General features: G+C 35.7%; 2 protein-coding genes across 10 annotated transcripts in view; one reads left to right on the top strand and one right to left on the bottom strand.

Annotated features, from left to right (window-relative positions):
• Positions 1–12288, bottom strand: part of TBCK (TBC1 domain containing kinase) — a 288273-nt gene extending 275985 nt beyond the window's left edge. For 2 of the 8 annotated variants that reach the window (XM_077142621.1, XM_077142622.1), the window contains exons 1-2: positions 11978–12287; positions 2671–2893 (exon numbers count right to left, since the gene is read on the bottom strand). In XM_077142621.1, the coding sequence (XP_076998736.1) occupies positions 2671–2863 (193 nt within the window). In that variant the 5' untranslated portion in view covers positions 2864–2893; positions 11978–12287. Of the gene's footprint in view, positions 1–2670; positions 2894–11973 lie in introns of those variants that run through there. The other 6 variants (XM_077142617.1, XM_077142619.1, XM_077142625.1 and 3 more) reach the window with 5 other exon arrangements.
• AIMP1 (aminoacyl tRNA synthetase complex interacting multifunctional protein 1) overlaps positions 12273–13047 on the top strand; it is a 57349-nt gene continuing 56574 nt past the window's right edge. Inside the window, exon 1 of one of the 2 annotated variants that reach the window (XM_077142627.1) lies at positions 12273–12629. Coding sequence is in view for 1 of the 2 variants with exons in the window: in XM_077142626.1 (XP_076998741.1) it covers positions 12584–12585 (2 nt within the window). In the remaining variant the exon portion in view is untranslated. The remainder of the gene's footprint in view (positions 12630–13047) is intronic. The other variant, XM_077142626.1, reaches the window with a different exon arrangement.

The following is a 13047-nucleotide window of genomic DNA, read 5'->3' as shown; positions in this document are numbered from 1 at the left end:
CTGTGAAAGAAAAACAAACAGCTGTGACAGCTGTGAAAGAAAGAAAGAAAGCTGAGAAAGAAAGAAAGACAGCTAATAGCTGTGGAAGAAAAAACAGAAGATCAAGAGCTTCTGTGCCTCAAAAAATTTTGGTAACAAGTTGAACAGCAGCCAACTCAATGGGAGAAAATATTTGGAAACCACATATCGGATAACGGCTTGATATTCTGTGTACATAAAGAAATTATACAGCTCACCAACAAGAGAACAAACAACACAGCTGTAAAATGGGCTGAGGAAATGAATAGGAACTTTTCTGAAGAACAAATACAAATGGCTAAAAAAAAAGCCTATGAAGAGCTGCTCATCTTCACTGGCTATAAGAGTAATGCAAATTAAGATGAAAATGAAATATTACCTCACACCTGTAAGAATGGCTGGTATTAAACAAACAGGAAATTATAAATATTGGAGAGGATGCATAGAAATTGGAACACTTATTCACTGTTGGTGGGAATGTGAAATGATTCAGCCGCTGTGGAAATCAGTTTGTCGATTTCTCAGAAAACTAAATATTGAATTTCCCTATGACCTAGTATTACCAATACTTGGTATATACCCAGAAGAGTTGAAGGCAGTGACACAAAGAGACATTTGCACACCAATGTTCATAGTGGCGCTATTCACAATTGCCAAGAGATGGAAACAATATGCCCATCAACAGACGAGTGAATAAACAAAATGTGGTATATACATACGATGGAATATTATGCAGCATTTAGACAAAATGACGTCCCAAAACATATGACAACATAGATGAACCTTGAGGACATAATGCTGAGTGAAATAAATCAGGCACAAAAGGACAGATACTGTATGATTCCATTATTATGACTCTGATAAAGCCGCCAGTTTTTTGGAGCAGCTAGAAGGAAAAATCAGAGTTGAGGGTAGCCCATGACAAGCTCTGTGGCTGCCTGTTGAAGTGTGCTTTGAAAATTATTGCTTTTTTTCTTTCTTTTCTTAGTATCTGTATGTTATATTTTACTACAAAAAATGATTAGAAAAAAACTATAGGCAGTTATAGTAATATTAAATAGAATAAATTTCTGAAATCAAAAATTTGAAAATATTTAGTAACATAGCTCACTACTATAGCAAAGTTCATATTTGTAACAACTTTTTACTTGATATTTTGAGAACACATACAGTTTCGATAGCTAATCAAATGGTATTTAAGATAACTGTTTAATATTTAGAATTCAAGTACTTTGATATCTTTATTTATAGAATTTTTTCCTTCCTTCCTTAATTTTAAATTGGTTTATGAAACATATTGTACAAACAGACTTTACGATGATTATTTAGATTTTTTTTTAATATGCCTATGGATAAACTAACTAAGATAACCATTTTAGGGGTTAAGATTTCCATATATTAATTGTAAAAATACCTGTATAACAGATTATGTATGGTAACATAGGTCATTACTATCACAATGCAGATATTTGTAAGAACTTTCTACCTGATATTTTGAGAACATTCAGTTTTGACACCTGATCAAATGGTATCTAAGTTAGTTTTCAATACTTAAAATTTTAGAACTTTGCTATCCGAACATGTAGATTTTTTTCCTTGCTGCCTTAATTTTAAATTGGTTTATGAAACTTACTGTGCAAACACAGGCTTTACACTGATTATATTGATACTTTATTTAAATATGCCTATGGTTACTAAGTATATTGTTTGTTTTCTTAAATGCAAAAATGTAAAAAATAAAAAAAAAAAAAACCATTCCATTTCAGGTATATTGCATTCTGGCAGCTTAACAAACTAATACAGAATCCTACAGGAAAAGAGTAATGCAGATCAAAAAGAAAAATTTCTAGTAACTCCGTTTACTGGAAGACAGAGTTAGCTCAAATTATTATTTTCAATCATAAAATACATCCCAATTGACAATTTTAAAGTTTCTCACATTAAACTTTCATTTCCTTTTTACAGAAGTTGAAGACATATGCTTAAGGTAGGCAGTTTCCCTGAAAGAGAAAATTAAATGTCCTGATTCTCTGATCTGAGAAAGATTAAATCATTCAAATCATACATTCATGCAGTATTGGCTGTGAAGTTGAAGTAAAAGTCATTTAGTCCTTATCCTCAAGAACTTACAATCCACAGAGAAGACAAATTAGATAGCAATTGATAATAAAATATGATACAAAAATTAAGAAAGCATCTAGGAAAGGGACTTAGCCCAGATAGCAGCAAAACTTCCACAAAAAGTAACATAACATGAGATTTGAGGGAAAAGTAGGGGTTTACAAGAAAAAGAATGGAAATGCAGTATAGTATCATCCAGAAGAGAAAAATAGCAAAGTACAAAAGCAAGGACATTTGAAGAGCCATGGCACAGTGAAGAAAATTGTAAGTGAATCAGTGGCTAGAGTGAAGAACTGAAGCTGTAGAAATGACAAAGAAATGCATCAAAGAGGTCAACAGAGAGTAGATCTTGAAGGATCTTGCATATTATACAAGGTAAGGAGTTTGGATTCTGACAGATATGTAAATGAATGGGAAAGTGTGAGAGTGTGTAGTGTGTGTGCCCTGCATATTTCTTTATCCATTTACTGTATATTTATAACTTAATCAGGCGCCACCAGGGTAGAAAGCACAAAAAGGAAAAATACTTACCATGTTTTCCCCTAGAAATATCCACATACTGGCATAGTCTGGGGTGAGTGATGGTCTTAAGGATTTGAAAACGCCCTAAAATTTTGATGGAATTTGGTGTGAGAGGAAGTCCATTGCTTCCACAAACATCATGTGGCAGAGCCGAGGCAAAGAAGGTAAAGGCACCCATTTCAGCATCCTTCAAGGGAAACATTTTCAGAGTCCTCAAATCTGCCACAATAACCTGCAGAAGGAGAAAAGGAACAAAAAAAAAATTTATAAGCCAAGGCTGTCTCAGTTTAAACATAAAATTACATACAACTTCGAAGAAAATGCCAACCTGGACACATCACAGCAAAAAATAGCAAAGAGTAAAAATTTCAAGAATATATCAAAGAGGAATAAACATCCAAATATAAATAAATATTGCAGTTCTAAATCAAAATCCAAGCTTTTCAATAGCATAAAAAGGAACAGAGAGCACTCCATGAGGACTTTTAGTTTTGCATCTCTCATTGCATATTCAGAGATAAGGCTCTTCTCTTTACCTAAAACTTGAATAACTAACTGACCATGGAGAACCTTTTCTTCTCACTGAGTGAGGGAAGTCAAGACAGGAAATAAAATGCCAATCAGAAACTCTAAGCTATTGACGATACTGTCAGTAGTAAAAATTAAACTAGATAATAAAAGGCTCTATAATTTTGATAATAATCAATTTGTGCTTTTGTGCTGGATGGTTTACATATGTTTTCTCCTTTAATTCCCCTCAACAATCCTGATGGATATTATTGCCTCCAATTTATAGATAGACGCTGCACCTGTGCAGCCTGGGGGCCCTATTGGCATGGACTCCAAAACAAATGGTTTCCCAGAGTTATATAACAAGGGATGCCTGGAAATCAAGAAATTTGCTCCAAATCAATCTGAATTACATAAAGGCAACAGCCACAGAAAAGATCCCCTGGCACAAAAATCTCTTATCCAGGCTTCTCATTTAAAAGACATTCCATTGGTCAAGCATTTCCTTCTCCCCTTCTCAGCTTTTGAAACAAAACTGCTGGAATGCCAATGTCTACCTAAAAAATCTTACTACAAACATTAAAAAGGAGTGTTTTAAAATATATAAACCCGTAACAAGGTAGAAAACAGATAAAGGCTGTGAGCTGATGAACGATTTCAAGAAACTCTTGTAAAGTTTAATGCATATGAAAAATACTGTTATAAGAAACAGAAAAGAAGAAGCTACAACCAATAAAAGCTTTGCTTGGCCTCTTCATATTCAGAGGTTTTAGACTCAGAGAAAGCAGGGACAGCGATGAACAGCAATTAGAAGAATGTTTTGAAGTTACAAAGAATAGAAAAGTCAGCTCCACCACCAATCCTCCAAAACTGGGTAGGTGTTTACCTTCCAAGCCAAAAAAGATAAGGATCGTCCATAAAGAAACAGAACAAACTATCTGAGTAAATTTTCAGCAACTGGTATGGATATTGGTGCCAGGAAGCAAACCTCTTTTAATTCTGGAATTTGCAGGATACCAGTGTAATATATGGCTGTACACTCAACCATTCTCAAGCAAAGTGAGCCCATCAACAAGCCCTGTCTACATACATAAAGTTCCCCGAGAGCCTTCCCTAATTCTTAAATATGAACTGTTCAGGAATCATCACCTATTTGAGGAAAGAATACAGCATAATAAGAAAGAAAGATAGCCAAAAAATTGGCCCTATAGGCAACCAAAATAATTTGTAGAAAAAAAAAACTTAGAAGCCCACAACTCTAGTATGTTTAGAGAGATCTGGGAAGATAGTGAATCATATTGTAAAAACAGGAGGTTATAGGAAAGCATTTTTTTTAAATTAAAGAGGAATGACCAGAAATATATGAGAAATCCTCATTAATAATCAAGGACTGTTCATTAAAACCACATGAAAATTTATATCTACCAGATAAAAATTAAGAAATCTGAAAATAAAAAAATGTTGGTGAGAATATGGAGAAATAGGTACTCTCATTCACTGGATGTGATAGTATAAATTGATACCATCATTTTGGAAAACCCTCTGACACTACCTTGGTATTCCACTCTGGGAGAAACTCTCACATACATACAAAAGGAGATACATACAAGAGAGATCAATGATATTGTTTACAACGTCCCCATACTGGCCTAATATCACCCAATTGGGAACAACTTAGATGTCCAAATAAATAAGTAAAATAAATTGTGGTACATTCACCTGAAGAAAGATTATAGAGGATGGAAAATAAGCAAATTAAAGTATATTAAACAGCATGGATGGATCTGAAAAATCTAAAGTTGAATGAAAAAATAGCCACACAAAACTTATGCCATTTTTATAAAACACAAAAACAAGCAAAACTAAATAAACAGTTAATAATACTTACATAAATGATAAGCCTAAATTCAAAAAGCAAGGGAATGAAAATTAAAAGCCTCAGGACAGGATTATCACTGTGGAAAGGAGTGAGATTTAAAAAAGAGACCTGTACCTGAAAAGTAGGAATTAACAAATGATTATGATTATTGAATCGTCATATAGATTTTTTTTTACTTTCTAGTATATTAGAATAGCTACAAGGAAATTACTAAGATTGATTAAGTGTAATCTAGTTGCCTTGATCTCTGACAATGATTGTATAACTACATAGCCTTTATCTTGTTGCCCTTGTGATTATAAAACCTTTGTGACTGATCCTCACTTGTACCCCTTTTATCTGTATTTTCAACTTGAGGGTTTTAAGAGCACTTAAAATCAGACCCTAATGTTAATTAATGAAGGGCCTTGAGTCAGCCGAGAACTAATTCGCCACAATTCCAAAGTTATCTTGATAAACGAAGCTGGATCTAACCAAAATGGTAAAACCTGATATATGCAGTAGCTTAAATAAAACTTATAAGTGACCTATATCTCATAACCCTAAAAATCACAACTTTTGTCGTATTAAAGCTACCATTTCTTACATACATTCTGTGGCTTAAGCATGTAATTAATTTGCACATGCTCAATAATTAGATCATCTCTAACCTCCTCATCTTGAGCCATTGTGCTCATGACCCTAAAACCTGCCCATTTTTTAATACTATAAACCTATCAGAATTTCTGCAGTTCAGGGAGACAGATTTTTAGGTCAATAGGCCATCTGATCTCCTGCTTTGCACCTAGAAATAAACTTTTACTCTGAAACCCTGGTGTTTCAGGATTTGGTCATTTAAATGCATCAGGCAGAGAACCTACCACTCTTGTCTGGTATTGGACCCACAAGAAGCTTCAAAAGTCTTGACCAATACCCTAGTTTTGGAGTAGAAGTTCATGAGTGTTCCTATTATTATTATCATGCTTCATAATTGTCATAACCTTTATCTATACTTGTCTACATATGTGTGTATATACTATATATCACATATTTCATAATTTAAACATTTTTATAAACCACAATGAGTTCATTTTCAACAAAATGAGAATATCTCTACAACTTTAGGCTACACAAAGATTTCTTGGGCAAAATACAAAAAAGCACTAACCATGAAAGACAAATTTGATAAACTGAACTTCATAAAAATAAAAAAAATCTGCACATCAAAAAACACCCTTGAGAAAATGGAAGTGCAAGGCAAAGACTAGGAAAAAAATGTGTGTGTGAGTCTATGTGTGTATGTGTGTGTGTTTAGTGGTGGTGGTGGTGGTTTTAAGCTGTATGTATCCCAGAAAAACATATTCTTAAAGTTAATACATTCCTGTCGGTGTGAACCCATCGTAAGTTGGATCTTTTGATGAGGCTACTTAAGTTAAGGAAGTGTGGCCCACCTCAATCAGGATGGGTCTTAATCCTATTACCAAAGTGCTTTATAAATAGAGCGAAATTCAGACAAAAAGAGAGAAAGTCACAGAAAACAAGAGGCTAGACATGGACAGAACCAGAACAGAAGGGAGAAACAGGAGACACTGCCATGTGCTGTGCCATGCCATGTGACAGAGGAGCCAAGAATTAAGACCAGCCAGCCCTAGAATCTCGGTCTTCTGCCTTCTGAAAGAAAGCATCACCTTCATGATGCCTTGATTTGGATTTCCTTTTATCCTCAAAACCATGAATAAATAAATTCCTGTTGTTTAAACCAGCCCATTTCATGGTATTGTTTGAGTGGTCCAGGAAACTAAAACAGTGTGTACACACACACACACATCTGACAATATGTATATATATATATATATATATATATATAGCTGACATTTTTTTCAGATATAAGGGCATGTGCATTTATATATATATGCATGTGCATATATATACATATACATATATGATAAAACATTTGTATCCAAAAAATATAAAGAACTCCTATGACAGTAATAAAAAGACAAATAAGCCAATAAATTAATAGGCAGAAGTCTTGAACATACATTTTCATAAGAAGATATACAAATAGATAATAAACTCATGAAAAAGTGTCTAATATCATTAATCATCAAGGAAATGCAAATTAGAACCATAATGACATGCCATTTTATACCTACCAAAATGGCTAAAATTCAAAGGACTGTCAATACCAAGTTGAGAATAATATAGAACTGAAGCTCTGAAATACTGCTTGAGAGAAGGTAAAATGGCACAAAAACCTTGGAAAATTGTTTGCCATTTTCTTGCAAAGTTGAAAATACCCTTGACTTATGACCCAGAAATTCCACTCCTAGATATTTGACCTGAAAATAAATATGTCCACAAAAGGCTTGTACAAGAGTATTTAGAGTAGTTCTACTTATAATAGCCAAAAACTGGAAGCAATACAAAATCCTACATGTGAACAGATAAATAAGTTGTGACATATTCATACAGTGGAATTCTTTTCAACAACAATAAAAGAACAAAACATGCCAAAACATGGACATATGGATGTATAGCAAAAACATTATGCTAATTAAAGAAGCAGAAAGGAGAGTATACATTATAACATTCCACTTGAACATAGTTCTGGAATACAGTAGCTCTAAACCATAGTATAAAAATCAGAACAGTTATGCCTGGGTGGAGAGGAGGGATCTGAATGGAAAGGGAAAGAGAGGAAATTTTTGGTGTACTGGAAATATTCTATATGTAACTGGGGTGGTAAAAGCTCCACAGATGTATACATGCATCAAAAATCATCAATCTGACCACTTTTCAAATCATTGTATTTTAAAATAAATCACATCACATAAAAATAAGAAAACAAGACAAAATTAAGAAGCCATGAGAAAGGAATATCAAAAAACAAAAATACATGCCAACATGATGCAAAAAGACAAAAAGATTAAAAAGAAAACAAGAATCCAACATCTACCTTACAGGAGTTTCTAAAACAGAGAATAGAGAAAGTAAAAGGGAGGAAATTATGAAAGATAGGAGAAAATTCCTGAATTGAAAGGAGACATATAACTTCAAATTAAAAAGTCTTATTCTTTCAAGGAAGACAAAAAAAAAAAAAAAAAAAAGACCCATACTGAGACACCTGTACTAGTGCCTCTGAATAGGTAGGTTCACTCCAGGGAGAATAATCTCATACATGTCACCACAAATTTTCAAAGCAACAAAACAAGCATAAGTAGAAAATGCATATTTCAGAGAGGAAAACAAATAGTTCGGCTATCAACAAATTAAAATCAGACTGGCATTAGACTTCTCATTAAGAACAATGGAAGTCAGAAGACAATGAAGCCTTCAAAGGTTTGAGGGAACATGATTTTGATTTTATAGTTTGATTGATAGCCAAACTACCCATCATAAAAGCAAAATAATAATTTACAGCCATACAAAAAATTTTTAAAAATTACCATCCATATAACATTTTTGAACAAATTTCTTTGGGATATATTCTAGTAAAATGGATTTTAAAATCAAATAATAGAAGACGAGGGGTTCAAGAAAAAAATGGGACTTATCTAAGAGTTCAATGAATGTAACCTCTAGGATAGAATGTATACAATTGACTTGGAAAGCAATTTGTTAAAATTTGTTAAACAGTCATTGGGCTCCAAGGGGAATGTCTTCAAGAAGGGGAATGGAAGCGAGGCTTTCAAACCACCCACAAAAACGGGAGGAACTGATTAAAAAAGCAACTCTGCAAGTAAAATCATTGCCCTCCCCACTGTGTGAGACATGGCATCCAGCAGTGAAAGTCTCCCCGGTGATGTGGGAGATGACTCTCAGGGATGAGCCTTTCCAGAAACCTACACCCTCTAGATGGTTCCCTGGAACAGATAAGTCCTGAAATGCAGAGGGGCCAGCCTCTCCAGAACATCAACTAGTTCCATCACCCCTCTCCCATTTAATCGACAACCCCTTCCAACATGAAAAAGTTAGAATCAGCATAGTCCAAATCCCTTAGAGAGTGGGAGAAAGTTCAAAGGTGATGGTGGAGTTATACAAAGAAGGTAGGATTTAACAAATGAGTAGGATTGTTGAATCATTCCTACGATGTTTCTTTTAGTCTTCAGTATCTTAGAGTAGCTAGAAGTAAAAACCTAAAATTGTGGAATTATATCCCATACCAAAGTCTGAACTCTATTCTATAAATAATTGTTGTGATGTGCTTTAAATGCTTTCTTGTATATGTGCTATTTTTTATAAGAAAGAAAAAATGTATATTGTGATGATAAATGCACAGTTATATGATGATATTATGAACCACTGTACATTTTGGATATGATATGTGAATATATAATTGATACATATCAATAAAAATAAATGATTATAAAAAAAGATTAAAGGAGAAGGTGGTGTTACAAAAGAGAAGATAGGATTTAACAAATGGGTTTGGCTCCTGAATTATTATATTGATATTTCTTTTAGTCTCCAGTGTCTTGGAGGAGCCTGAAGGAAAAGACTAAAATTGTGGAACTGTAACCCATACCAAACTCTGCAATCTGTTCTACAACTAATTGTTGTGGTGTGCTTTGAAATTTATTGCTTTTTTGTATATACGTTATTTTTCACAATTAAAAAATAATAATAATCACGTACACCTTTTCCACAAAAGAAAACAGAAAGGCAGTCATGAAAGGGAGGAGGGCTAAAAACTATATAAGAAGTACATAGTCCAAAAAATAAAGCAATCTCAATTATGGAATTATATTTTTCCTAGTAGAGTATAAGAAAGAAGAATCCATTTGACTTTGATATTACAAATATTGTTTTTATTATGGCACAGGGGTCAGGAAATTAAAACATAGTGAAGGAAATGTGTCATAGCACACTGCTTGACTCTGTACTGAAGAATATTTATAAAGCCATAATATTGTAAACATCTATTGGTTTTCAGGCAAAAGCAAAAAACAATTGAAGAAAAATGATAATGAAAATTAGCAACCATGACAATGTACAAATAAGGGTATAGTTAAGGGAAAGAGGTGATAGATTTGGTTTCTGCAGTGACAGCAGAAAAGGAAGAGTAAACGTGCTGGTTTGAAAGGATGTACATTCCCTAGAAAAACCATGTTTTAATCCTAATCCCATTCTGTAAAGGCAGCCGTTTCTTCTAATCTCTATTCAGCATTGTATGTTTGAAACTGTAATTAGATCATCTCCCTGGAGATGTGATGTAATCCAGAGGGGTTGTTAAACTGGATTAGGTGGCGACATGTCTCCACCCATTCGGGTAGGTCTTGATTAGTTTCTGAAGTCCTATAAAAGAGGAAACATTTTGGAGAATGAGAGACTTCAGAGAGAGCAGAACAGAATGATATAGCCACGAGAAGCAGAGTTCACCAGCCAACCACCTCTGGAGATGAAGAAGAAAAACGCCTCCCGGGCAGCTGCATGAAACAGGAAGCCAGGAGAAGCTAGCAGATGACGCCATGCTTGCCATGTGCGCTTCCAGATGAGAGAGGAACCCTGACTGTGTTCACCATGTGCCCTTCCACTTGAAAGAGAAACCCTGAACTTCATCGGCCTTCTTGAACCAAGGTATCTTTCCCTGGATGCCTTAGATTGGACATTTCTATAGACTTGTTTTCATTGGGACATTTCCTTGGCCTCAGAACTGTTAACTAATAACTTATTAAATTCTCCTTTTTAAAGGCCATTCTGTTTCTGGTATATTGCATTCCAGCAGCTAGCAAGCTAGAACAAAACACTTTTCTCATTTGACCAAATAAGGAGTCAAAATAAATTTTCAAAAGTTTATGTGAAAACAAGTAAAGTTTACATATATTATTCAGGATTTTAGAAGTAACCAATAGGAAAACTAAAAATTGTGATTATAAATATTCGAACCTTGGAGAAGAAAGGATGTGAATGGTGTGAGCTAACCTAAGAAGAAATCAGGGACAATGAGCAGTTTAACTTGTTATTCAACATATAGATCTAAAATTAGAAAAGGTTAAAAGCAGCTATCTCTGAAGAACATGAGAGTGGAAAGGTGAAACTGAACTACTGAATTTTATCGTACAATCCTAGTATACCATCCCATTGGATTTTCAAATATATGCCTCTATTACTTAGATAAAAAACTAAAAACAAAAAAACAAAAAAACAAAACAAAGAACCAAATAAACAAAAAGCAATTGTCTCAAAAAGATTAAACACTAAGTTAGCATAGAATACTTTCAAAAGCTACTTTTTAGATGGTGCACATAAAAGGGCTCAGACACAAATACACACGCATTTACGGACAGATGACACACTTGGGAGTAGAAAAAAAAAAACCGCCGATGTGAGAGATTAGAAGTTGATAAAAAGAAAATGTAAGGGCTTGAAAATTCACTCATTCAACAAAAATTATCCAATTTGAAGTCAGATGTTATACAACTGCTGCCTAACCAGAGTGAACAAAACTCAATCTCTGTCCTCAAAAAACTGGAGTGACTCAAATGGGAGAAAGAATGTCAATAGTGCAAAAGATGCTAATTTCATCAAGAATAAAAGTTTACAGATTTATTAAGTTAGTTATTTATTCCATGTAATCTTCCCGCAAAAAAAGTTGTCTCTAATGTGCCTTAAATAGCAAGAAGAACAAGAGACAACCAGAAACAAACCAAAGAGAGAATTCACATTTATAGTGAGTTATGGGACAGCTAACCTCTTTAAGCCTTCCTTTAAAGCAGTGGCGCACTGATTATTCTCAGAGTTATCTACAGTACCCAGACGACCTAGGTAAATGTGTGATTAGGAAGAGGGCGGATGAAGCTAGGTATGGAGACCCAGAAGCATGCAGCTTTACAGCACCGCTTTTTCTTTTACCGCTGAGACTCGCAACCACTAGTTGCACCTAACGTTCCTCTGCCTCCCACGAGTCACACCCACAAAGACAAACTAGAATACCCGAATACCTGCCTCTGAGCCTGGGGTCGAAGGCGGGCACACAGACAAGGGGGATGGAGCTTCTATTTAGTCTCCAGCGCTGCCGCTGTGGCTGGTGTCGTGGCTACTGCTTAGTGGACCGGACCCCGTGCTTCTACAAGAGACACCGCTCGCGGAGCGCAGGGAACTCGGAGCTGCCAGTTCCGGGATAAACTAGCTGAGGTTCCCGGCTTTGAACCTAGCCAGAAGCGCCACTCCCGAAGTCTCCACTGACAGCTCCGAGACTTCCGCCCGCCCTTCAGATTCACTCCGGCGGTTTCCTCTGACCTCACATGTTCCGCGACGCAGCTGTGAGCAAAGACCTTACCTCTGATCTCCTGCCCATTGCCTGACCCAATGACAACGTGTACAAATCGAGGAACTGGTGCCTGGACGGTTTATATGGGGTGAGGGAATGGAAGGCAGGTAGCGTGATGTGGCTGCTGAACAAAGAAGGGACATCAGAATTTGTAGTTTAATCTGTGGAATGTTTAGGCGTTTAATGGAGACACCTTCTTGGGTCCTTTCTCACTGCTGTTGAACTCAGGAGGCTGTCTGCCTGCGTGGGAGTGAAGCTGCACAGGAACTGTCGTCCACCTCATGTGAGTGGTGCGGATGGTCGGGGGGAGGCTGTTTGCTGTCGTAGGTAACTCCCTTCTCCTATTTCCCTCTGAAAGGGAGACCCTGGCCTGCGAGTGTTAGTTCGAAGTCTGCTCGCACCGGGACCAATGTTCCCTAGAGAAAGAAGGGAAGTGCTTGGAACCTTCTAAAGGAGCCACGTTTGAGAAATGGGATAAGAGGCTAAAGGAAGGGATATTATAGGGAAATACGTATTTACAAGCAGGTTTACTCTTTTGCGGATTTGTATCTCAGGAGTTGGGTAAGGGGAGGCAGGAATTCGTTCATTTTGCAAATGCCAAAGTGTCCCCTATGTTCCAGGCCCTGTTTTAGGTGTCTGGTAGAGAACAGTAAGTAAAACAAACATTTCTGTCCCCGTGGAGTCCACAATTTATTAAGGAAGACAAGTCCTAAACAAAATGAGTAAGGAAAGTATACCATTTTCT

Source organism: Tamandua tetradactyla, chromosome 24 (assembly GCF_023851605.1).
Source record: "Tamandua tetradactyla isolate mTamTet1 chromosome 24, mTamTet1.pri, whole genome shotgun sequence".
Taxonomy (NCBI): domain Eukaryota; kingdom Metazoa; phylum Chordata; class Mammalia; order Pilosa; family Myrmecophagidae; genus Tamandua; species Tamandua tetradactyla.
This window is presented reverse-complemented; position numbering and strand designations above follow the sequence as displayed.